Genomic DNA, 21,325 nt, shown 5'->3' on the forward strand with positions numbered 1-21,325 from the left:
TGGGTCCATACCAATTATAGAAAGGCAGAGAGGGAGGGAGGGACGGAGAGAGTCCTACGCGGCCGGCAGGTTATATTCAGGATGCATGTGCTCTGCATGGTCCAGACTTACTTACCCTGATATCTTACTTCGCTCTTCAAAAGTCAAGGGTGTGGAACACCTGCATCCTTTTGATCTTGTGTCTTGTATTTGTCTTGTTTACGCAGGATTTACTGTGTGCTCAAATGGAGGTTAGCCCTGACGACACGAAGGCATGTACTTGGGCATAATAACTATATGATTACTCAAAGAGAGCGTCAGAATCGTCTTTTTTTTTCCGACTCGGGTGCTTGGATGCCTTATCATCCACAGGCATATTGCTAGTAGAGTAAGCGCACGAATGTATGCCCAGGGGATCTTAATATTTCGGTGTTATTTTCTCCGTGGGACATTCATCTGCCTGGTGTTTGAATAGCTGGCTAGTACCTTACATATGCCGTATATACACAAACCTCCAGCATAGTAATTGTCAGTACTCTTGGAGGGCAATTTCTCTAAACCGTACTCTTCGACAGACGGCGCTTCGGGCGGTTTCCCTGCTACGAACACACGAGATAACTATGCTACCCTGTACGGGGACCTGGTAATTACAGCAGGAATTCTACCGATACATCCACTGAGGTGGCAGTTCGCCCATCGACTTGGGCCTCCGTGGTAGGTCTATGGATGAGTGCCAGCGTTGATTCTTTACCACACTGAACGATCAAGGATGCGAAAAGCTGCATGCCCTATGCCAAGTTCACAGAATGCTCGTAATCTGGTAAACACAGACAGGAGGTAGGTAGAGTCTTTGGTCTCCCAAGGAACTGTTGTTAGTCTGTTGGATTTGCCACCCCAATTTCTATGTACGATTTTATGATACACACATAGAGGCAGGCTCGCTCACCGAGCGTCCTCTCTTCCCTGTCTCTCTATCCTTTGGACTTTGACCATACTAAGCCTCGGCTTGGGGTGCTACCTGGGCTGCTGCCTGGGCCGCCGCCGCCTTCTCGGCCAGTTTCTTGGCCTTGCGCTCCTCGTCCGCGATATGCGCCTTCCGGTAGTGCTCCGTCACATGGTCAAGGTTGGCGTAGTGACCAGCGGGGACGTTCCATGGCGAGCCGGAGTTCAGGAGTCTGTCATCGTGTACTAGGTTAGCTAATCTGATTTGTCCCCAATTTGCATCTTCAAGGTGTGATAGTAGATTGAGATGGGCCTTTTCTGACCCCTCACAACCACTATCAAGACTCTGTGTTCATATCTTCGCCTTTCTCCCTCCTTCTGTTCCCTCCCCTATTCCTGGGCCTGTATGCACAGTCGGCACCCAGCCGCCTCTGCTTGGCATATAGTATACTTCCGTATCGCAGGGGGGGGGTAGCCCTCGTTTTGGAGAAGGGGAAGACCTACTCAGGCGTCTTGAGCTCAACATGCGGGCTCTTGGGTCCTGCGTTTAGGAAGAGGTGCTTGTCGTGGGCGGCCTGTTCGAGGGCGTCGGTGCGCAATGCGTTACGGACCACATGATCCTTGTTGAGGGCCTCGAATTGGTTCAAGTACTTCGAGATGGTCGACGGCTCGCCGTCGGCGCCCGGCCGCGAGATTTGGTAGAAGACGGCAGCCGTGGGGAGGAGGCCGGCGAAGACGTAGAAAGCAGGCTGTTATCCGCCGTTAGCTGAATGTTCCGCTTCCCCCGTGTTTCCTCCCGCAAAGTAACAACAGTCTGCCTTCGGGCGCAGTTGACGCGACTTATCACTCGAGGCCACAGAGTTCCCCGTGGCGGGCGAGCGAGCGAGCAAAGGGAGAGGAGATGGACAGAGAGAGAGAGGAAGACGTACGCCGAGGCCTTCCTTCACTTCGGGCGCGGCATGGTGGTGGTCGTGGCCAGAGGCGTAACCACGGGCGTTCCGGATGGCCGAGGTCGGGCGGGTCTGTCGAGCAGCGCAAGCCGCTCTTTGCCTGAGGGCCTGCATGGTGGTCGAGTCGGGGTGGTGGTGTCAATTGGCGTTTCTTGACTTTCGAGGAGGAGAGCTCTCGACTGTTTCTTCGGCAATGTCGCAAGTGATGTTGAATTGAGGCACTAAGCCGGACAGCCAATCAGAAGCAAGGAGAGGACGGGTGTGGGGATGTTGCTTTCGGGTCGGAGCTTGGAAGTTGGAACTGCTTGACCTTATGGGCATTGGGGATAATTCTTTACATGGTAGCTCAGCCATTGATTGATGCATCTTTCAATAGATCAATCTCAAAGTTACAATCTGCATTTGGAGGGACAGCAATACTAGGAACGGGGTTCAAGTGCTTAGCATCTTGTGTTTGATATGCCCATCATTCGATAGGTATGCTGCCGTTCCCGACATGAACTCATTGAAGTCGCTAAGGTTGGAAGCCAGGATACAGCTTCAATTTGGGCTGGGTATAAGAAAAGAATCCATTCGAAGCCTCCAGAGCGGTGGTTCCAGCAATTTGAGTACAGATCACCCCCTACTTGTACTTATTCTAGGCATCAAGTTCTGTCTTGTCTGCCGAGTCATCCAAGCAATTGCGTACCGATTTATTTACCTTGGGTTTATGTGTCTGGTTTTCGTGGCCTGTTCCACTTTGCAAACTGTCCTGTCGCCACTAACCACTACAAAAGTAGCCCTGGCTATCGGAGCTTATGCGCATGAGTTGACCTCTAATAAGCACCTACACTTGCACTTGCTATAAGCCCCAACCCCTTATCCCTCTTCGGACATGAAAATGGCTTCCTCGAGGATGCGTTCAATCATTCGACTAAGCATCGCATTCCTCCTATTATCATTCGTTGTTTCCTCCATCGCCACTGTATCATCTCCAGTGTCGGCCTCGCCATCTCCATCGGCAGAAGGCGAACTGATATGTCATACTGACAACTCAGCCGAGTGCTATCCCAAGGTCTTCTCGCCAACCGATGAGTTTCAAGTTGTACACGATGACCAGGACCTCCCATCCGGGCTCCATGTCCGAATGAACATTTGGACCGGTCAGAAGGAAGCGAAGATAAACACCCCAGGCGCAGAAGATGCATCGCTCGAAGGCCTCCCCGTGGACCAGGCAGCCATGGTCGTGGACCCGGACCTGACAGAGGCGAAGCCCAACATTCCATCGGGTGCGCCTGTCTACGAGCCTGTTGGCGTTGTCAAGGAGCCCAAGGAGAAGAACCCTGGCTTCTTCCAGGCTATGGACTCGGTCAAGCTGCATAGAAACGCAGCATTCTCGGCCGAGTCGTCTGTCCTAGAGGATGCCCTTGCAGAGCTGGAAGACTTCTCACACGACATGTACTACGGACAGCAGATCGCGGGAGATGAGGATATCTTGAGGGCTCTCTTCAATCTCGTCACCAAGCGAGATGCCGAAGAAGTGACAAAGCGCTCGTATGCCGATCGTCGGGACTTCTTGGCGGCCATCACCCTCTCTTCGGCTTTGCAGAACAACCCCCCGGCGCTGAAGGATGTCGAGAAGGTCTGGGACTCTCTGATGGCTGGGCAGACCAGCTCAGGCGGGCAATCCCTCAAGGATGCCTTCTACGGTCAACTCAAGCCTAGAGCAGAGCAGGGCTCCGCTGATGCTTCGAACGAAGCGACCTGGATGCGTGCCCTGCTCGCTGTGGTTGGGAAACTGCTGAAATCCGACAAGATCCGCGGCGAGTTCCTCGACAACAAGGGCATGGAGGACTTCCTGCGCATCCTGATGACCAAGGGGCCCGAGTGGGAACCAGCGCGTGCCAAAGTGGCCAGGATTGTCATGGACAACTTCCTGGACGAGAATGTGGGTGCCAAGACGGGCGTTTGGCCACCTCGATTCTCGACCCAGGTGTACGTTTGCGACACCGAAGGCCGTGAATTCGACGACAGCTGTTGGGTTCTCTATCTGGGGCGTATCATCAAGGACAGGCCGCAAGAATCGTGGGCTCAGGAGCTGTACTCGATGTTGCAGCCCGGCGGAGGGAGGGTGCCGCCCACCCATAATGAGCTGTAAAAAGCACACGGGGTTTTGTATTTCTTAGGCGTTTTATATAGATATACCCAATGCCACAATGTATTAAATTGAATGCGCACGTAAAACATTTTGTTTCTTATGCGTTTGAGGGAGGTGACTTGCAGGGCTTGAAATCTGGTCTACTGGCGTCCAATAGGTGTGTAGCTGCGTCAAGACTCCCCTTTCCTTATGCCCACCCCGACTACAGGTATTCAGCCGGACTGCTAGGAGATGACTGCGTCAAAGACAAAACACAGGCTCTACTCTACTCGCACCACAACCCAAGGCAAAGTTCTTCGTCACGCTATACTCTTCCTTGGTGTTGGAGGGGTGCAGGACATGTATATTTAGCCCCCAACGCGGCCCTAGGTGATCAGACATGTTACACTAGATTCAGGCTGCCTCTGTGTCACGGAAAACAAAAAAGCAAAAAGCAGTGACATGATATGGCTAAACTGTGACCGGATGGTGTGAGAGGATGTATCCGTGGCCTCATTGACGGGAGACCAACACGCCAACACGATAACACGTGCCTTTTCGAATGTTGTTGTCGAGCGATACAGGTTTGCAGTAGGGAATCCGTCCAGATCGGTTGGCCCCGGATGCGACCTGCCCCAGGCGCCAAGACGGGCCTGCAGTAGAGGGAAGGAGAGAAGGAGGGAAGACGAAGGGACGAAGGAACGAAGGGGAGGGTATAGCTCCCCCTGTCCATATGGTTCACCATTCAACAGCACTGGATGGCCTCTTGGCCTGAAGCAGTCCAGCCGCATACAAGTAGCGCAGACGCAGACGAAGACGAAGACGAAGGAATTTTAGCCCGGGCGAGTAAATACCAAAAAGGGCGGGTCGGGGGCCTGCAGCCGCGGTGGCAGAGAAGGAGATCCAATCAGATGCGTGGTGACGCTTGGCACTGGCCGACGTCCACCAATGAGAGGCCCAAAAGCAACGACAACGGCGGCTATTTCATACCGGACGCACATGCGCCTGCACAACCACACACCACTCAGAGCCCGAGTTTCAGCCTCTGCATGTCCAAGTCCAAGAAGCGGCGCGAGCCTCTCAAACTGCGACTATGAGGCTCTTGGGATCCTGCCCTGTTTGGCGATCGGGGCCTGCAGACAGCAAACACGGCATGGTCCATGGTCCACTCTCCCTGGTCCTCCCCCCCCGGTTTGACGCTCGAGGAACCACTCAGAGCGCGAGTTGTCGTGAGTTAAGCGACCATTTGGTCGAAATGAGAGCGCCTCGACTGGTATGGCCGCCCGCGCTGAGCAGTCTACCCTGGCTCGGGTAACGGTGGGTTTCGAGAGGGAGGCTCGTGGGAGACTCGCGGGAGACTCGTGGTAACCATTCATTGATTGTTGCTGCTGTGGTCCTGTTCATGGCCCCCAGACTCTTTATTGCTGCCCCAAGCCCAAGGCCCAATGAATCTTTTGAATTCACAATGTCATTGTGACTTTTCCAAAATCTTCTCTTGCATCTATCCCATTGTTCCAACGTGTTTCCCTTATTCTTCCATCCATCCATCCATCAAGACCAGTCAATCCGTGAATGGCTCTGTTTCCGAACCATCGACACTCTGCACATTCATCACCCCACACACTCACTCACATGACCATATCCCTTCGAGTCTGTCCCTGTTCATATTAAAGCACCCATTCTGTGTTTTCAGTTCAGATCCTCTAATAATCCCACAAATATTTCCTCATTGCCGGTTCACTGAGGACATCCTTACTTTTATTTTACTCTGTTGAATATCCCGTGACCGCCCAAGAAAGGCGTGGACAGCACACAAAACCAGAATGGATACATCCAAGTCAAATACGGCGCCGCCAAAGCGCCTTACCCCCAGCCACGATACGGACCGGGAAGACTGGGAAGCCTGGGAAGATGAAGAGCCAGTGACTGACCTGGACAAAGAAGGAGAGTCTTTGACAAATTCGGGAGACAATGGTTTCAAAGGCACCAAGAGGCAACTCGAAAGATTAAAATCGAGACGTCGCCAGAAAGCCCAGAACGCAGAAGCTGGCATTACCTTGGTTACGGACATGTCCAAGTTCCGCCGGACCACCACATCCAAAAAACAGACAAACACAACCAGATTTCAGGACTCGGCCGCACTCCGAGCACTCGAGGGCTCACCCAATTCCGCCTCCATCGGAAGCTTTGCCTGGCTCAAACCCAAGCCCGCAAGCCAAAAGAGCAACAACAACAACAGCAACAACAGCAAATCCGCCAAGAAGACCACCACCACGACCTCTCGCGGCACCGAAACCGATCTCTCGCCTGTAGCACGGCCCATCGTGATAGGCCTTTCTGTGCCTGAAGGCGACCTGTCGTCACACGAAGTCAGCCCCCAGACGGCTCTCGTGGAAACACCCATTGACATGCGGAACTATATCAACCAGGCCGCATCGAAGAAGGCCAACAACGGAAACGGGAGCATGATGTCACCAGAACAGTTACGTTCCGTATGGTCACCCGACACCGAATGTAGCGAGTCGCCCTATTCAGCAGGCCCTCGCGCTGCTTCAAGTGTATACTCACAATATTCCCACTTTGGCTTGAACCCCAATGATAGCACTGCCAATGTACCCCCGTACCCGCTATTCCAGCAACTCTCCGATTTAATCAGACCCAGCCACAGGCAGTTGCCAACCCCGAAGATGACGACACCGGAACACCTTGCACACTATTCGAGGAAGATGGTAGTCCGATGGGGGTTCGCAAGTCCTTTAAGCCCAGGGCTGTAGCGGCAACGCCCCAGAGCGCCGACACCCAGGTGAGCGGCTGGTGGGATCACGTCGGCACCCCTTACGCTCAGTCGAACCCCTTCAGGACTCAACCCACCGGCCCGAGCCCGCTGGCGAGTTCTCCTCAGGAGTGGTGGCAGGGAGTCGACGAAAAGAGACAGCAGGCAACGGCCACGGGGGCTGCCAGCAATGTAGCCTCGCACCCAGCCTTCTTAAGGCCGCAAGACACTGCGCAAACTGTGTATACTGCGCAGAGACAACAGTCGGGGACTCCAACAGAGGCCGGCCCTTCCAACCGCCAAGAGACCCATTCGGAAAAGGCAAGAATCCTTTTCGAAGAGAACCAGGTCGCGTCGGATCAGCCGCCCCCATACTCCCCGCCCCCGAATACCAATAAGCAGGTCAAATACGGCCCGATACTACCACCTCAAGGATTCTACAGCCCGCAGCCCATTCCCTCCCCCGGCCCGCTTTCCCCCGGCATACCGGGTACTATGTCTTCACAGGGGGCGATAAATATGTCCGAGATCCCAGTCACACCACGCATGGTCCCAGCGGCCGTGCTGCCAGACCGCCCTGTGGGCACTTTTGTGCCTGGCCATCAGTTCCAGAACGCATCTGGGACGCGACACAAGACCGAGCGTAATAGGAGGCGCCATGAAAAAGAAGATATCGTCGCCAGGAGAGTCGGCGGATTCTGGAGGGCGCGGCTGCATACCAGCCGAGGGTTGCTTTGGCCGTAGCCGTACCGGACGTGAAGGCAGACAGCGACGCAGAGTCTACTTGGGCATATGTGGCGGCATACTCGCCGTCATCATTCTCATTATCGTCCTGGTCGTGGTTCTGACTCGCAAGCGGTCACCGTCTGGCCCAGAGCAGTCAATTTGGCTCAACCTGACCGACTTCCCACCCATGCCAACTGGAGTCTTGACTGTGGCAGGGGCCGACACACCGGTCGTCACTGACGGTTGTGTGGAATTGACTGCGTCGACTGCGTGGAGCTGTGCGGTGCCCAAGGACCAGCAAGACCCTCGGAACCCCAACCCTTCCGAGGTCCCTGAGTTCATCTTCCAGATCCAGTACGATAACAGCAGCCGTCAGCTGTGGAAGAGCGACAACAACCAAGGACCCCAGCAAGGAAACCAAGAGATTTTCCAATCAGCAAGCAAGCCAGCCCCAACATCCCGCCCCCGAAGACTGACCTAGGATCGGGAACGATAGGTCGACGAGACGTCGGCAAATACGACTTTGGCTTCAACCCGAACCCGGCCCCGCCGTCGCTGCGGGAGATGTCGTTCCTGGGCAACACGACCGACGAGATCCAGTCGGACAACAAGGCCGGCGAGCCGACGCCTTTCTACATCAGCCTGCTGCCGTCCCTCGAAGCGACCGTGGGCCCCAACATGACGCAAGACGACTCGGCCGGCAACAACGGCCGCCGGGACTTGGGCTCCGGCATCGACACGGCGCCCATCAACGGCACCTCGGGCTGGAACTTGACCAACGTCCTGCCGCCGCCCGAGACGAACTCGGATGGCACGGGCGCCAAGGCGCGCCTGTATCCGCTCGCGACGCAGCAGCCACTGCGCCTGTACGACCGCGGCCTGCCGACGGAGCACTACGGTTTCTACACGTACTTCAACAAGACGGTGTACCTCTTCAACACGGCCGAGACGACGCCCACGGACCGCGGCGGCGGCGCCCGCCTGGCCGACGCGCGCTTCCTCGTCACCTGGACCGAGGTGCGCTTCGTCGTGCAGATGTGGACGCGCATGGGCAACAGCTCGCGGCTGATCGGCAACGGCACCGCCCCCGGCAAGGAGGGGACCACGGTGCACGCTCGGCCGGGCACCATGCCGTACCCCGTGACCATCGCCGAGGACCTGCACGGCGGCAACCCGTTCCGCAAGGCGACCTTCTACTACGGCATGGACCAGCAGTCGCGCGTCAACCGGACCGACAGCAAGCTCATCCTCGTCAACCGGGGCTTTGGTGGCGCGCTCGTCAACGACCTCTCGAAGCAGCCCGACCTCTCGCTCGGCGGCGTGGACGGCGGCACGGGCGGCTGCAGGTGTGAATGGGTCAACTGGCAAGGGAAGAAGTCTGCGCAGAGGACCAAGGAACAGCTATATTAATTCAAGGGAGAATGAGATTCCATTTGTATCATTCGATTGACCGTCGTCGATCGGCGAAAACATTTGTCATTTTGCATAGCTTAGGCGTTTTTCATATTCTAGGGCGACTTGAAAAAGAAGCAGGGGAAGGGGAAGAGGAAAAGGGCTTCATTCCTGGATAGAGCTTCGTCTACATGAGTTGCTGGGTATTGGCACTCATACATACTACTTACACCCATAATATAATGAAACATCAAGAATCACTCGGTATCCATGCATCCAGTGCTGCTTTCGACGGTGCAAGCAAATATCTCCTAGTTCGGAACTTTGCCCGTCTCGCATTTCCTCGAGGAACGCGGGCACAAAGCAGCTTTTAGTGCACAACACAGCCGATCCTTCCTCCCACCTAGGCCAGATTAGGATCCTGAATTGAGCCGGATTTGGGCACCGAGTCCGCCAGCGCGCCGCACTTGGGACACTTGCGCTTCTCCTTGTTGGCCATGAACTCCTCGATGGCGGCCTTGATCTGGGTGCCGAGGTCGGTGCAGTGGAAGGCGGCTTCGTGGACGATGGCGCCACAGTCGCCGCCACCAGTACCGGCGTCGGCCTGGCAGTACCAGCGCATGCGGTCGAGGCTGGTCTCGGGCCTGCGCTGCTCCAAGACGATGCCGACGGTGTCGGTAAAGCGCACGGGGTTGTGGGGCGTGTTGGCCGGCAGCAGGAACATGTCGCCTTCGCGGATGACGACGTCCTTGAAGGCGTTTGTCTCCGGGTCCACGACCTTGAGCAGCATGGCGCCTCGGTACTGGTAGAACCACTCGGGCGTCTCGTTGATGTGGTAGTCGGTCCGCGCGTTGGGGCCGCCTACGATCTGTTTATGGGAGAAAAGATGAGATTGCGTTCCTCTTTTGTCTTACTTACCTCCCTTTTTTTTCTCTTTTTTTCGATATACAAGGAAAGGGGGGGAGGGGTTGCTTGCCATTGTGGTGAAGCCATCACTGTACACGCAGTAGTTGTTTACCGGGGGCTTTAGGAGATGGGAGTTCTCCTCCAGCCTGTGCGAAGCGTGAGTAGGTCTCCATTCATCTACCTGGAGAAGGTCTCACGGTACTCACCACTTGGGCAGATTTACTGGTACGGGAAGCATCATTGATAGCTATCCTTTGAGTCACTGTCACGGGTCTGCTTCCCGTCTGGTCAGTACAGGCGGAGTGGTAGTACGAGTCAGGGACTCGGGGTCGTGTGAGGTGTGGAGAGTGGTGGCACTTACATGGAGTCGGCGCTTCAGGCGGTTGCTGTCGAGCCTGAGTACTTTTTTTCTCAAGCTCGTGGGTGTTGTGTAGCTCGTGATAGGATAGTAGGTCTGGCCGGTTGTCCACTGGCATATACGAGGCAAGAAGGACGTTCAGACTTCAGATGCATGGGAGGTTGTGAATAAGCAGTCGTCTGCCTTCTGTCGACGCTATCCGCGAGTTGCCGCACCACTGTAAACTCTCCCCCACTTCCCCACCATATGCTGCAGTTGCACCTTCCACTCAACTTACAGTAACGTTAGGATGTTTGTACAGCAAGTACGGAGTAGGCGGCAGTCACATACCTATACCTACCTAAAGTACCTAGCTTACATCTTACAAATACACTTCACATATTCCCTCACATGTTTAGTACACACTTCTTGCCAGGCTCTATACATCAAATGTAAGTATGCTTGGGTATTATCTACCTACCTAAGACCTAAGGCGTGATGAAGCAGTATTGCAGGATGGTGAGCAAGTATTGAAAGTCAGTCAGCCCTCTCAGACACAGGTTGCTCGAACGGACGGAGGCTGGGAGGCGTGGTTTGGAGAAGCCTGGCTTGAGACGTGTGACGCCCATCCCATCAATTGAAATGGAGTAGGCTGATCCGATAAGCGACGTGCATTAAACTGACCCGAAACATGCCACGCGCTGCGACCGAGCCCACGTAACCTTTGCCAACGGTGGACGGTCGACGCCCGCCGCACGATTGAGCACATTTGCGCGGGTTTTGGTGCGTGCAAGCAAGCTAAAACGTATCCGGCCGCCATTTCCCTAATCTGCGCAAGGTTGGGCCTTGGCTCCTGCTCATGTATCGTATACTTGCAGTAGGATACTGCTCCGTACCATATTCCCATATTCCCGTATTCCAGACCATCCCGACCTGCTATTAATGCGCCTGCCTCCCGACACAACGCAGCAACGTGTACCGCGGAACGAGGGACCCGAGGCATACAGCTTTATAAGAAGCGTCCCATTCCCGCTCTTGACAACAAACCAACACGCCTCACCCCCGACAGACCAGACGCTGTACTTTTGATCTCCGACGGACCACTCGATCGACCGAAGTAGCCCGGCTGCAGCCCTTCAAAGATATGAACATGGACCACTCTCACATGGATCACGGCGACATGGGACACGGCGGCGGCGGCGGCGGCGGCGGCGGCGGAATGAGCGACATGTGCAACATGAATGTGAGTTGCTGCTGATGCGACCTACAGACTCCCTCCAGCGGCGGATTGACTTCTTGTTAGATGCTGTTTACGTGGGACACAACGAACCTCTGCATCGTGTTCCGGCAATGGCATGTCCGCGGGCCCGTCTCGCTCATATTCTCCTTTCTGGCCGTCGTCCTTATCTGCGCCGGCTACGAATTTTTGCGCGATCTCATCCGGCGTTATGAAGCCTCGGCCGCGAGGAGGGCAGAGGAGCTTCCGAGTGAGTTCTCCCCAACCCTTACTACATCTACATACATGCAGTATAGGAGGCTTGGCGGCTACCGTGTTAGACGAGCCTCCTATATCCCAGCCGCCCTTGCCTTTCTCCCAGCCTAGAAATTGCCACTTCACGGAGCGTTACGTCCTTGCAGCTTTGCCCTTTCGACCTCTCTTGCCCCTCGTACGGGAGAGAGAGAAGGGGGAGACACACCCATTGCATGCGCACGATCCGTCCACACATACCCCTTTTCTTCTTCACCCCAATAAGAAAAGGAAAATTGTCCGTGGGCAAAGATGATAGAACTGGATTCTAATTTATCATGGCTGCTTGACGGAATCAAGCCCAAGAACAAGTTACTGAGTCAACGCCGTTCCTCTGGCCCACAGGACTCCGCCAGGTCACTGTCGAGAAGCGCTCGCATGTCGTCAAAGCCGCACTGTACGCCGTTCAGACCTTCTACGCTTTTATGATAATGTGAGTTCACTACCACGCCGCTGCCCGCGAGGCAAGAAGGCGGTTGTAGCCGACTGACCCCGGTATTCAGGTTGCTTTTCATGACTTATAATGGTTGGATCATGGTAGCCGTCGCCGTCGGGGCTTTCCTGGGATACCTCGTGTTCGGCAAATCGACAAGCGCAACCAAGGAGACTGCCTGCCACTAGAGAATCATTTACGAAATGTGAAAGTCACGCCCGGGGTAGTAGAGACGGCAAGCGTGGTGTAGGAATTAAACGCGTATAGAATATGTGAATCGGGGAAGGTACATGATCCAGGAATCATGGGGGTGACACTCACTTGGCATCCTGGCTCTATCTGGAAGAGCCAGGCCGACCATGAATGGTCATTCCCGACTTGTAAGGTCCTAAAGTCCATGTTTATTCGAATACTGCATATGAAATGGGGCGCCGGGCACAATGGCCAACCCCAGTACCCACGTCTAAATTTGATGCTGTCTAAGTGCTCTTCGAAATGCGCCAGTTAGTTTCAAACGGAGGCCTATGATACGGCGTCTTTTACATCTTAGCATCCTTGGGGTCATCCTTAACTGCGTCAAGCCCCACCTCCCTCCTTTTCTTTTCGGGCAGCATCCCGCCAGCTTCTAGTCGCGCGATGATGTCCTCGTCCCCGTAGTGATCGTTGTGCTCGAACTCGGGCTCCTCCGCGTAGGCGATCCTCGCCGCGTCCACAAGCATGCGGCCTGTGAGACCCCAGACCAGGAACCGCTGCACCTCGTCCTCCTCGAGCTCGTCGGCGAGCGCCGCCTGGCCGCCGTCCCGGGCTGGCGGCTTCGTGACCCGCTGGTTGTTGATGGGCACGTAGAAGTTATGGATGCGCCAAGGCTCGGCGTGCCACTCGGTCCAGCGGCCGTCGTACCAGTCGCCATCGGGGAAGGGGAGCTCCTCCTTCTCCTCGTCAGCGTCCGGACCATCGCCGCGGCGGCGCTCGTCGCGCTGCTTGAGGAAATTGTGGAAGGGGCCCGAGAAGACGGCGGCGACCTCCTTGGCGTTCAGCTGCGGGATCATGCTCTTGTCGACCACGAGGCTCGGCTTGCCGGGGACGTTGTCGGCGTGCAGGAAGGCGACGCAGGGGCGCACCGCGAGCTCCGTCTTGGCGAGGCTGCAGGGCAGCTGGCACAGCGGCTCGATGTGGAAGGGTTTGGGGATCTTGGCGTCGTCGAGGGGAAGCCCGATCTCTTCCCAGGCTTCGCGGCGGGCTATTTGGTCTGTTGGGTTATTTGCGGTGCGCGGTCAGCATCTCGTGCCCTTTCTCGCCATGTGTCTCAGAGGGCCGGGAGAAGGGGTGTGGGGGAGAGGAGACGCTTACAGGGCGTCTCTTCTACAGAATCTGCCTTGCCTCCCGGGAAAGCGGCGTGCCCTGTATCAAATTCCGGCGGTCAATTGTACGATCTCGTGGTCTGTCGCAGGCCGCAGGTGGCCAAAGGAGGTTGGTGGGGGGTCGTACCCGAGAAGTTGCGCAAGCTCGCCGCCCGCATTGTGATGACTACCCGCAAGTCCCCGCGCCGGTCGGCGAACAATAATATGAGTACCGCGGCCCGCCGGCTTACGGGCAGCCGGTCCCATGTCGGGAACGGAGGTGGTCGATAGGCGCGTAAGCGCGCGATGGCGGCCTTGGAGCTCCTCAGCATTTTGTCCCTTGTCTCTTTCTTTCTTTCTTTCTTTCTGTCGCTCGCGCTCTCCTCACTACTCTCCCTTCTCCGTAATTCGCTTTTTCTTTCTCTCTTTCACCAACAAGGATGATGACGTAGGGGCGACTTAGAGGGAGACGCACAACCACCCGACCCATCAAACCGCGAATATTGGGGCAAGCAACGAGGTATTGCGATAAGAAAAGTATATGCGTGTGAAAGCGGAAAAGTGGTTTAGATTGTACTGACCGCCGAGGTTTCATTGAGCGGTGCCATGGTCGACGCATCCCAGTAATGCGCCGCCTCGTACGAAGTGAGATCGAGGTCAAGCGCCCGCTGGATGTCGATGTTGATGTCAACGTCAGGCTGTGGGCGGCTCAGTTTGTTGTCTCTGCTAGTATCCAGCCCTTGACTGGTGGTGGTGTTGTTCATGATACACGGAGGGAGGGTTGAAAGGACGGAGAGATATGTAATAAGCCCGCTTGTCAAGGTCAATAGGTAGGTACACAGGCAAGTAAGCTTGCAACTTCAGCCGACATGGACCATACGTAATGAACCTTGTTTGGGGGGAGACCTTGCCGGGTATGGACGGTATGAAGATCAGATTTGGAGATATGCGACGTCCAAATCTGGAACGTGGAGCAGCAAACGGCTTTAATAAAGGACCGCGGGGTATTTCCACAGGGAAGCTCGGTCCGCGGACTGCAGGTGGCTTCGGACATTGGCTGGAGGAGTCTGACATTGCACCACCAAACCTAGCATACGTGAACATAGCTCCAAGGCAACATGGCAGTTGGTAGGCACTGCGCGCTGGTATTCTACATCTAGATCTACGCATATCCTATTGTGGGTGATCGTGTCCATCCGACAACGACGCCATGCCGCCACCAGCTTAGATCCAGTTATGTTCATCGCCCGGAGGAGGCTGCCGGACTGCTCGGGCGGCCTGCAAATACCGGTCCTGCTCCGCGGCAGTAGTGCCTCTTTTGTCTCTCTTCGGATCTTCGGTCGAGAAGCGGTGGGTTACTCGTGACACGAGCCCTCCTAGCCCTCGGCACCCCTCTGCCTGGGATTTGCTCTGGCCATGGCTCTGGCCCACAAAGGCCGACAGACTTGGGAACTTCCGGCCTTTCTTTTCGCCCTCGTCGTCCGACTCGTCCGAGTCGAAGGAGCTGGCTGGGAACGGCGTCTTGATGTGCCCTTCCGTTGTTCCGTTGCTGCTGCTGCTGCTGGCAAGCTTCAACGGGGGCGGCGTCGGCGTTTGCTTGCTGACCCTAGCTCGGTTCAAGTAGCTGTTCACCCTGGGCCCGGCAAAGGATATCTTCTTCCCCTTTGTGGTCGGCGGTCTGCTCTGCTCCGGGCTGTACGTGCCGACAAGTCTCGATTGGCTACCGGGGTTCGAAGGGGGTGCCGGTACCTCGGAGCCGTAGTGCGTGACTCTTTGTTCATCGTGGCTTCGCGCTCGGTGGACTGGGGCCCCTATTTGCCCCGGGCGGAGAGGGCTGTTTTGCTGCCAAGTGCCTTGGGCGGCGTCGCCCGAGATTGACGGCTCCTTTATTGACGGGCTTCCTGGGTCACTGCGCCTGTGGGCTGGCTTGTTGTTTGGAGGCGGCCTGGGCACCCGCAGGCTGGACGGAACCTGGTACGAATGTGGTGGCTGCGTTCGCCTGGCGTCGTCGTTGGCGCCGTAGGCTCTATTGGTAGCAGCGTGGTCAAAGTTTCCCCGACGCGGGCTATGATTGTAGGATTCGATCAGCTCCGGCATGTCGACGCTTCCTCCGGGGGTCCGGGGCAGGTGGTGAGGGGACACGACGTGTAGCTTATAGGACTGTGTCGGGGTTGCGGGCGAGACCGGGCTGACAACATCGTAGTCGTTGTAGTCGGCGTATTCTGTCTTGATCGTTAGGGGTAAGTCCTTTTTCGTAGACGCAGTCTTCTGATCCGAATTTGGACGGTGTTTCTGTGCGAAACCTTCTGGAGTGCCGCCGCATTCTTCGACCATCCTCGAGTACTCGACATCGGGTACCGTCCCTGCTCCCGACGGAGCTGGCGAGACGTCCCGCGAGCTAATGCTGGCGGACTCATAGTCCGAGGAGGAAGCTGATGACGGCCTTGGGGGAGGAATCCTGGGGAGTGGCCTTGTTACATAATCGGTAACGTCCCCCGGTGGAAGGGGCCCCCCCAGGAGGACGCTGGCTCTGTTGCCTTTGGCCTGGACCAGGGTCTCCGTCCGACTGTTGCGGCTCCCCAAATCGGTGTTCCATATCACTCTAGAAGACAGCGTGCTCCGCAGTGGTACTTCTGCGTTGGGGGATAGAGTATGTCGACATGATATCCCTGGTCATCTCGATACCTTGCGCGCCGTCGGAGGCGGTGGTGCTTCGCAACCGACAAAGACGAAAGACTCGCCTATGTTCCACATGCTTCCGGCGTAACTAAAGGTTTAAAAAGCAGCATTGTATACAGACAAAAGGGAGATTGCCACAGAAAGAGAGCGAGCCGCGGAGATGGGACCAAGCCGATCAAACATAGCGCTCTATCTGGCATTGCACAGTCCCCCAAGGGAATACTACAAGAAATGGAAATACAGACGGCACAGTAGTGGTATACTCAAAGCAAACACTATCGCTTGTGATATCGTCATTTACTATGCAGACTCATGGCTGGTATCTAAAAGTACTAGTTTTACAATGCTATATAGTATATCGCTCCTTCGAGAGGCTCCTGGCTTACGGTAGGCGGCTTGGAAAGCATAAACACATTCCACAACGCCGCAAACGAAATTAGCAAAGAATACATACAGCCTTAGGCCGACCAAAACCAAAAATCCAAGTATTGTTGTATTTGGCAGACCTGCCAGATGCTGTGTAGAAGCAGCTTGATGCTCGATGATGCTTGGACTAACCTGTAGGTATGTGTAAGTCATGACAGCCAACACACGGCACTTGCTTGTGTAGGAAGGCGAAAGAAGACATGACAATTTGAGCTTGTCTGCTTTCGCCCTCCCACACAAGCGAGGAACAAAAAGAGGGAGCCTAAAGCCAAAGACGATGAATGGACGGCTTTGCATAAAAAATAAATAAAATAAATAAAATAAATAAAATAAATAAAATAAATAAAATAAATAAAATAAATAAAATAAATAAAATAAATAAAATAAATAAAATAAATAAAATAAATAAAATAAATAAAATAAATAAAATAAATAAAATAAATAAAATAAATAAAATAAATAAAATAAATAAAATAAATAAAATAAATAAAATAAATAAAATAAATAAAATAAATAAAATAAATAAAATAAATAAAATAAATAAAATAAATAAAATAAATAAAATAAATAAAATAAATAAAATAAATAAAATAAATAAAATAAATAAAATAAATAAAATAAATAAAATAAATAAAATAAATAAAATAAATAAAATAAATAGATAAATAAAATAAATAAATAAAAGAAATCGATGTGCAATCGCGACCATTCCATCCATAAGAAATCTGGGAATACACAGTCAAGTGAAGAAAGCCAATAATCTGGGCTTGTGATGAGTCGTCGCCGCAAGACACTCCAGCAGGGGAGTAGGGAGGGAGCCATTTGCTCCCATGTTCATCTCAGCTGGGCCTGGATCAATTTGATTGATGGGACTGAAATCGACTGCGGGGCGGGGCGCAAGTTCTGACTACACCTACATACATGTACATACCGACAAACAACACTCGCTGAGAAAAGAGTAGAAGGGGGAGAAAAAAAGTGGAAGGGTGCGGTGGCCCGATTGCAAAGCAGCGAGCACGAGCGACGTCATCTGATGGTTATGCGCCTCTGGCAGGCCTGGCCATCTTGGATTGCGATGATTGATCAGGGGATGGGCAAGAGACGAGCAACGAGAAAGAGAAAGCCCATCGTTGACGTCCCATGTTACCTCTTGCCTAGGTATCCAGTTTTGGCTGCGGCTACTGTGCGCTGCTGCTGTGCTGCTGCTGTGCTGCTACCGCCTGCAGGGAAGCGGGAGCAGTGACCACGGATCATCGGTCGAATCAGCCCTGTCGCTTTCTGGCGTCTGGTCCTCTGGTCAGACCATGCCCGTCCTGGCCGCAAGCCTGATCAGTGATGATGGATGACTGGCTAGGCTAGGTAATCCACTATCCACTGCCTTTCTAGCTATCATACTGTATCGCTCGTACAAGTGACAAATGACCCGTCCTGCCGACTGAAGCTCGCTGCCTCGATCGGCCATTTGATCCATCACTCCCCCGTCTGCCCGTCTGCCCGTCTCGTTTAGTACTGCATACCTGCATACCTACATACCTACCTAGCACTTCCCAGAGGACATGCACATGCAGGATAAACTCCATCCTCGACATCTAGGCTGAGCTAGGCCAACCTATCGACCGACACATCCTGCTGAACAAAACCTATCTCGCACCAGCATAACCAACCGTGTCGGAGCCCTCGCTGCATTCGATCCCAGCACACTCTGAATCATCCTCTCGAGGCGGGCCACCCCCGTCCTATATAATCAATTGCACGCCCAGCCGACACCGGTTGACTCAAGTCTACCCTGTCTGGTACTCGTAGGCACCAGCATCCTATCTTGGCCCTCTTCTGCCGCCGCACCCACACCCCAACAAGCTGCCATCATGGCTCCGCGAGAGAAAAGCCAACTGAAGCGTGCTCGGGTAAGCACATATGCTCTGCATCTGGCCTCTGGCCGACAAGGACACAGACTAACCCGGCCATGGCGCAGGACTCTCCCGTCGAAACTTCCGACTCCAAGAAGCCGCGCAGGTCGGAACGGATATCCCACAACGGCGAGCATCTCAAGACGCCCGTGACCAAGAACCAACAGCAGCTCCCTTCTCCCGTGACCGCGCTTGGCGACAACAACAGTTCCAACGATGCAACCAAAGACCGAAGCGCAACGCCGCCGCCTCCGGGTGGCCCGCCCAGCCAAATAGCACAACGCTCGCCGGAAGAGACTTACTCGCAAAACCAGGGCTTCTCCTCCCCTCCGCAGGATACCCAGGCTTTCGCTTCACAACTCATCGACCAGCAGGTTGCCCTGTCTGACCAAGTCGAAGACGAAGTCAAGGAAGGGGTCTGGGGTTACCTCTTCCCTCTGGATACCCAGTATGGGAGGTGCGTGGTCCTGCGGAAGCGAGCTGCCTGCCCGATGCCCGATGCTGTAAGCGCGGCCCCGAAGGTCAAGGGAGAAGAAGGAAACCCGGGCACTGGAGCAGGAGGAGTCGTATGAGAAGGAAAAGTCCAAGGGCGTTCCGGCAGGCGGTTATCTGATTGGCCGTCATCAGGAATGCGACGTCGTGGTCAACGAGCCCATAGTCTCCAACCGGCACACGTTGATTTTCACCGAAAATAAGGGCAGCGACGCCATCGCCGTCCTGGAAGATCTGTCCAGCAATGGCACCTTTGTTAATGAAGATCTGGTGGGCCGCAACCAACGGCGGGAGCTCCACGACTCGGACGAGATCGCCGTCAATGATAAGACGCGCTTCATTTTCAAATACCCACGCAGCCGCATGTCGAGCCGTTTTCTCCAGCAATACACCCTGCTTGAGCGGCTCGGCAAGGGCCATTTTGCCGAGGTCTTCCTTTGTGTTGAGAAATCGACAGGCACTAGGTATGCCGTCAAGATCTTTACAAAGCAGCCCGGCATGGAAGAGCGGTCCAAGACAGATGGTCTACAGCAGGAAATTGCCGTACTTATGGGGGTCAGCCACCCCAATGTCCTATGCCTGAAGGACACCTTCAACGAGAGGAATGCTGTCTATCTGGTGCTGGAACTGGCCCCAGAAGGAGAATTGTTCAACCACATTGTTATGAAGCAGAAGTTGACAGAAGACGAGTGCCGGAAGCTTTTTATCCAACTGTTCCAAGGCATCAAGTATTTGGTAAGCTCTTCAACCAACTGGCTTTCTACCAGTGAGTATCATACTGACAAGGAAATAGCATGACCGCAACATTGTCCATCGGGATATCAAGCCAGAAAACATTCTGGTCGTGGACAAGGAAATCCATGTCAAACTGGCAGATTTTGGCCTAGCCAAGATCATCGGCGAGGAGTCTTTTACGACCACTCTCTGTGGTACCCCCAGTTATGTCGCACCAGAAATCCTCGCCGAGGGCAAGAATAGGAAATACACGAAAGCTGTCGACGTTTGGTCGTTGGGAGTTGTGCTGTATATCTGTTTGTGTGGATTCCCTCCCTTTTCCGACGAGCTGTACTCGCGGGAGTTCCCATATACCCTGTCGCAACAGATCCGAAGTGGCAGATTCGATTACCCTTCTCCGTACTGGGACTCGGTGGGCGATCCAGCTCTTGATCTTATTGATTCGATGCTGGTTGTGGAGCCGGAGAAGCGTTTCACCGTCGACCAGTGCCTGTCCCACCCATGGATCACCCAGCAGATGCCCGGTGTGAATGACAGTACCGATGGACTGGTGGCTGGCATCGGTGGCCTCGATGTCAAACGTCGCGGGATGGCCCGCGAGCGAACACTGCTTTCATCCATCAACTCGGTCACGGTAGCGCATGAGGTACCTCTTGGCCCCAAGCAACAGAAGGATCAGGCCCTCAAGGTCTATGCCAAAAACAAGCACTCCCACAGCCCGACGAACGTCACTCCCATGGAAGCGCGACCGGCAGACAAACGCGACGCTCGCGAGTTCATGGAGATGGGAGGCAAAGGCGACCAGGAGTTATTTGGTCACGATGGCGAGAGCTATTATACCAAGGAAGAAGCCGCCGCCGCCGCCAACGGCAAAGCCGAAGACCATGCCAAAGACGATGCCAAAGCCAAGGATAAAGGCAAAGCGAAAGCAGGCGGAAAATAAGGAACCCCCTTATGATCCGTCTATATCCTCTTAGATGCTATCATTTCAACTCGCCGCAGCTTGGCGACTTCTACGTTCGCCCTGTCCTACCCTGGCTGGCTTCTACAGAGCCTCGCAATCTAATTGGGCCTTGCAAGCACTACAACTCTTCGTGTAAATATCTCTTTCGGTTACCTCATCTTTACATTCGGCTTAGGACTGACTGGCGTTATATGGATTTCAAAAGTGAGTGGCCATGGTTCAGATGATGGTTTCGGCTCGAATGCCCGGGGTGCGCAACTAGTTTGTTAACTATGCTCTCTGCATGTATGTACTCGTAAGATGTATTTGCTGTCTTGATCACATGGAGCCAGAGTTGATCCCAGACCAGACTGGAGACTGGTTAAGAAGAGCTCGAGGCGTCCCGGAGAGGGATGATCCTAGCCTAGCCGATTTAATTGAAATATTCGAATCTGTACTATCCAGTTCCCCTGGTGCATGTCGGGTTGTTGTTGTTGTTGGGAATGATGCTCCAGGGCATCCGATCCAGAAATACAACACGGAGTCGCTGCGCTGGGCCAGCATAGTCTTGTCGACGATACAGGCGAGTGGGTAAAGCATACGTAGCTAGCCGCAATGCGAAACTAGAATCTCTTTTATTCGTTGGTCCTTGGCATCATACACATGGGCATTACCATTACTATCCTATCCATACACACACAAGACTATGGTCTAGCTGACC

At 54.3% G+C, this 21,325-nt stretch overlaps 8 protein-coding genes across 8 annotated transcripts; 4 read left to right on the forward strand and 4 right to left on the reverse strand.

Annotated features, from left to right (window-relative positions):
- Positions 1 to 973: 973 nt before the first annotated feature.
- PG986_013433 (uncharacterized protein) lies at positions 974 to 1,985 on the reverse strand (the record flags this gene model as incomplete). The annotated part of the gene is made up of 3 exons (XM_066849655.1): positions 974 to 1,154; positions 1,426 to 1,670; positions 1,851 to 1,985. 3 exons carry the CDS (start codon positions 1,983 to 1,985, stop codon positions 974 to 976), a joined length of 561 nt encoding a protein of 186 aa, XP_066693798.1.
- A 766-nt stretch (positions 1,986 to 2,751) lies between these two features.
- PG986_013434 (uncharacterized protein) lies at positions 2,752 to 4,008 on the forward strand (the record flags this gene model as incomplete). The annotated part of the gene is made up of 1 exon (XM_066849656.1): positions 2,752 to 4,008. The coding sequence occupies one exon, from the start codon at positions 2,752 to 2,754 to the stop codon at positions 4,006 to 4,008; it is 1,257 nt and encodes a 418-aa protein (XP_066693799.1).
- A 1,802-nt stretch (positions 4,009 to 5,810) lies between these two features.
- Positions 5,811 to 8,896, forward strand: PG986_013435 (glycoprotease family protein; the record flags this gene model as incomplete). The annotated part of the gene is made up of 4 exons (XM_066849657.1): positions 5,811 to 6,474; positions 6,660 to 7,447; positions 7,530 to 7,857; positions 7,983 to 8,896. 4 exons carry the CDS (start codon positions 5,811 to 5,813, stop codon positions 8,894 to 8,896), a joined length of 2,694 nt encoding a protein of 897 aa, XP_066693800.1.
- Positions 8,897 to 9,281: 385 nt separating this feature from the next.
- Positions 9,282 to 10,022, reverse strand: PG986_013436 (3-hydroxyanthranilate -dioxygenase protein; the record flags this gene model as incomplete). Its single annotated transcript, XM_066849658.1, has 3 exons — positions 9,282 to 9,739; positions 9,797 to 9,930; positions 9,991 to 10,022. The coding sequence occupies 3 exons, from the start codon at positions 10,020 to 10,022 to the stop codon at positions 9,282 to 9,284; spliced, it is 624 nt and encodes a 207-aa protein (XP_066693801.1).
- A 1,249-nt stretch (positions 10,023 to 11,271) lies between these two features.
- Positions 11,272 to 12,270, forward strand: PG986_013437 (uncharacterized protein; the record flags this gene model as incomplete). The annotated part of the gene is made up of 4 exons (XM_066849659.1): positions 11,272 to 11,364; positions 11,425 to 11,608; positions 11,950 to 12,082; positions 12,153 to 12,270. 4 exons carry the CDS (start codon positions 11,272 to 11,274, stop codon positions 12,268 to 12,270), a joined length of 528 nt encoding a protein of 175 aa, XP_066693802.1.
- A 351-nt stretch (positions 12,271 to 12,621) lies between these two features.
- Positions 12,622 to 14,186, reverse strand: PG986_013438 (NUDIX hydrolase domain-like protein; the record flags this gene model as incomplete). The annotated part of the gene is made up of 4 exons (XM_066849660.1): positions 12,622 to 13,331; positions 13,433 to 13,483; positions 13,571 to 13,736; positions 14,004 to 14,186. The coding sequence occupies 4 exons, from the start codon at positions 14,184 to 14,186 to the stop codon at positions 12,622 to 12,624; spliced, it is 1,110 nt and encodes a 369-aa protein (XP_066693803.1).
- Positions 14,187 to 14,646: 460 nt separating this feature from the next.
- On the reverse strand, positions 14,647 to 15,756 carry PG986_013439 (uncharacterized protein; the record flags this gene model as incomplete). The annotated part of the gene is made up of 1 exon (XM_066849661.1): positions 14,647 to 15,756. The coding sequence occupies one exon, from the start codon at positions 15,754 to 15,756 to the stop codon at positions 14,647 to 14,649; it is 1,110 nt and encodes a 369-aa protein (XP_066693804.1).
- A 2,636-nt stretch (positions 15,757 to 18,392) lies between these two features.
- Positions 18,393 to 20,604, forward strand: PG986_013440 (uncharacterized protein; the record flags this gene model as incomplete). Its single annotated transcript, XM_066849662.1, has 4 exons — positions 18,393 to 18,431; positions 18,500 to 18,937; positions 18,972 to 19,661; positions 19,720 to 20,604. The coding sequence occupies 4 exons, from the start codon at positions 18,393 to 18,395 to the stop codon at positions 20,602 to 20,604; spliced, it is 2,052 nt and encodes a 683-aa protein (XP_066693805.1).
- Between the last annotated feature and the right edge of the window lie 721 nt (positions 20,605 to 21,325).

Source organism: Apiospora aurea (assembly GCF_038362705.1).
Source record: "Apiospora aurea strain CBS 24483 chromosome Unknown utg000009l_segment0_segment0, whole genome shotgun sequence".
In the NCBI taxonomy this organism is placed as follows: domain Eukaryota; kingdom Fungi; phylum Ascomycota; class Sordariomycetes; order Amphisphaeriales; family Apiosporaceae; genus Apiospora; species Apiospora aurea.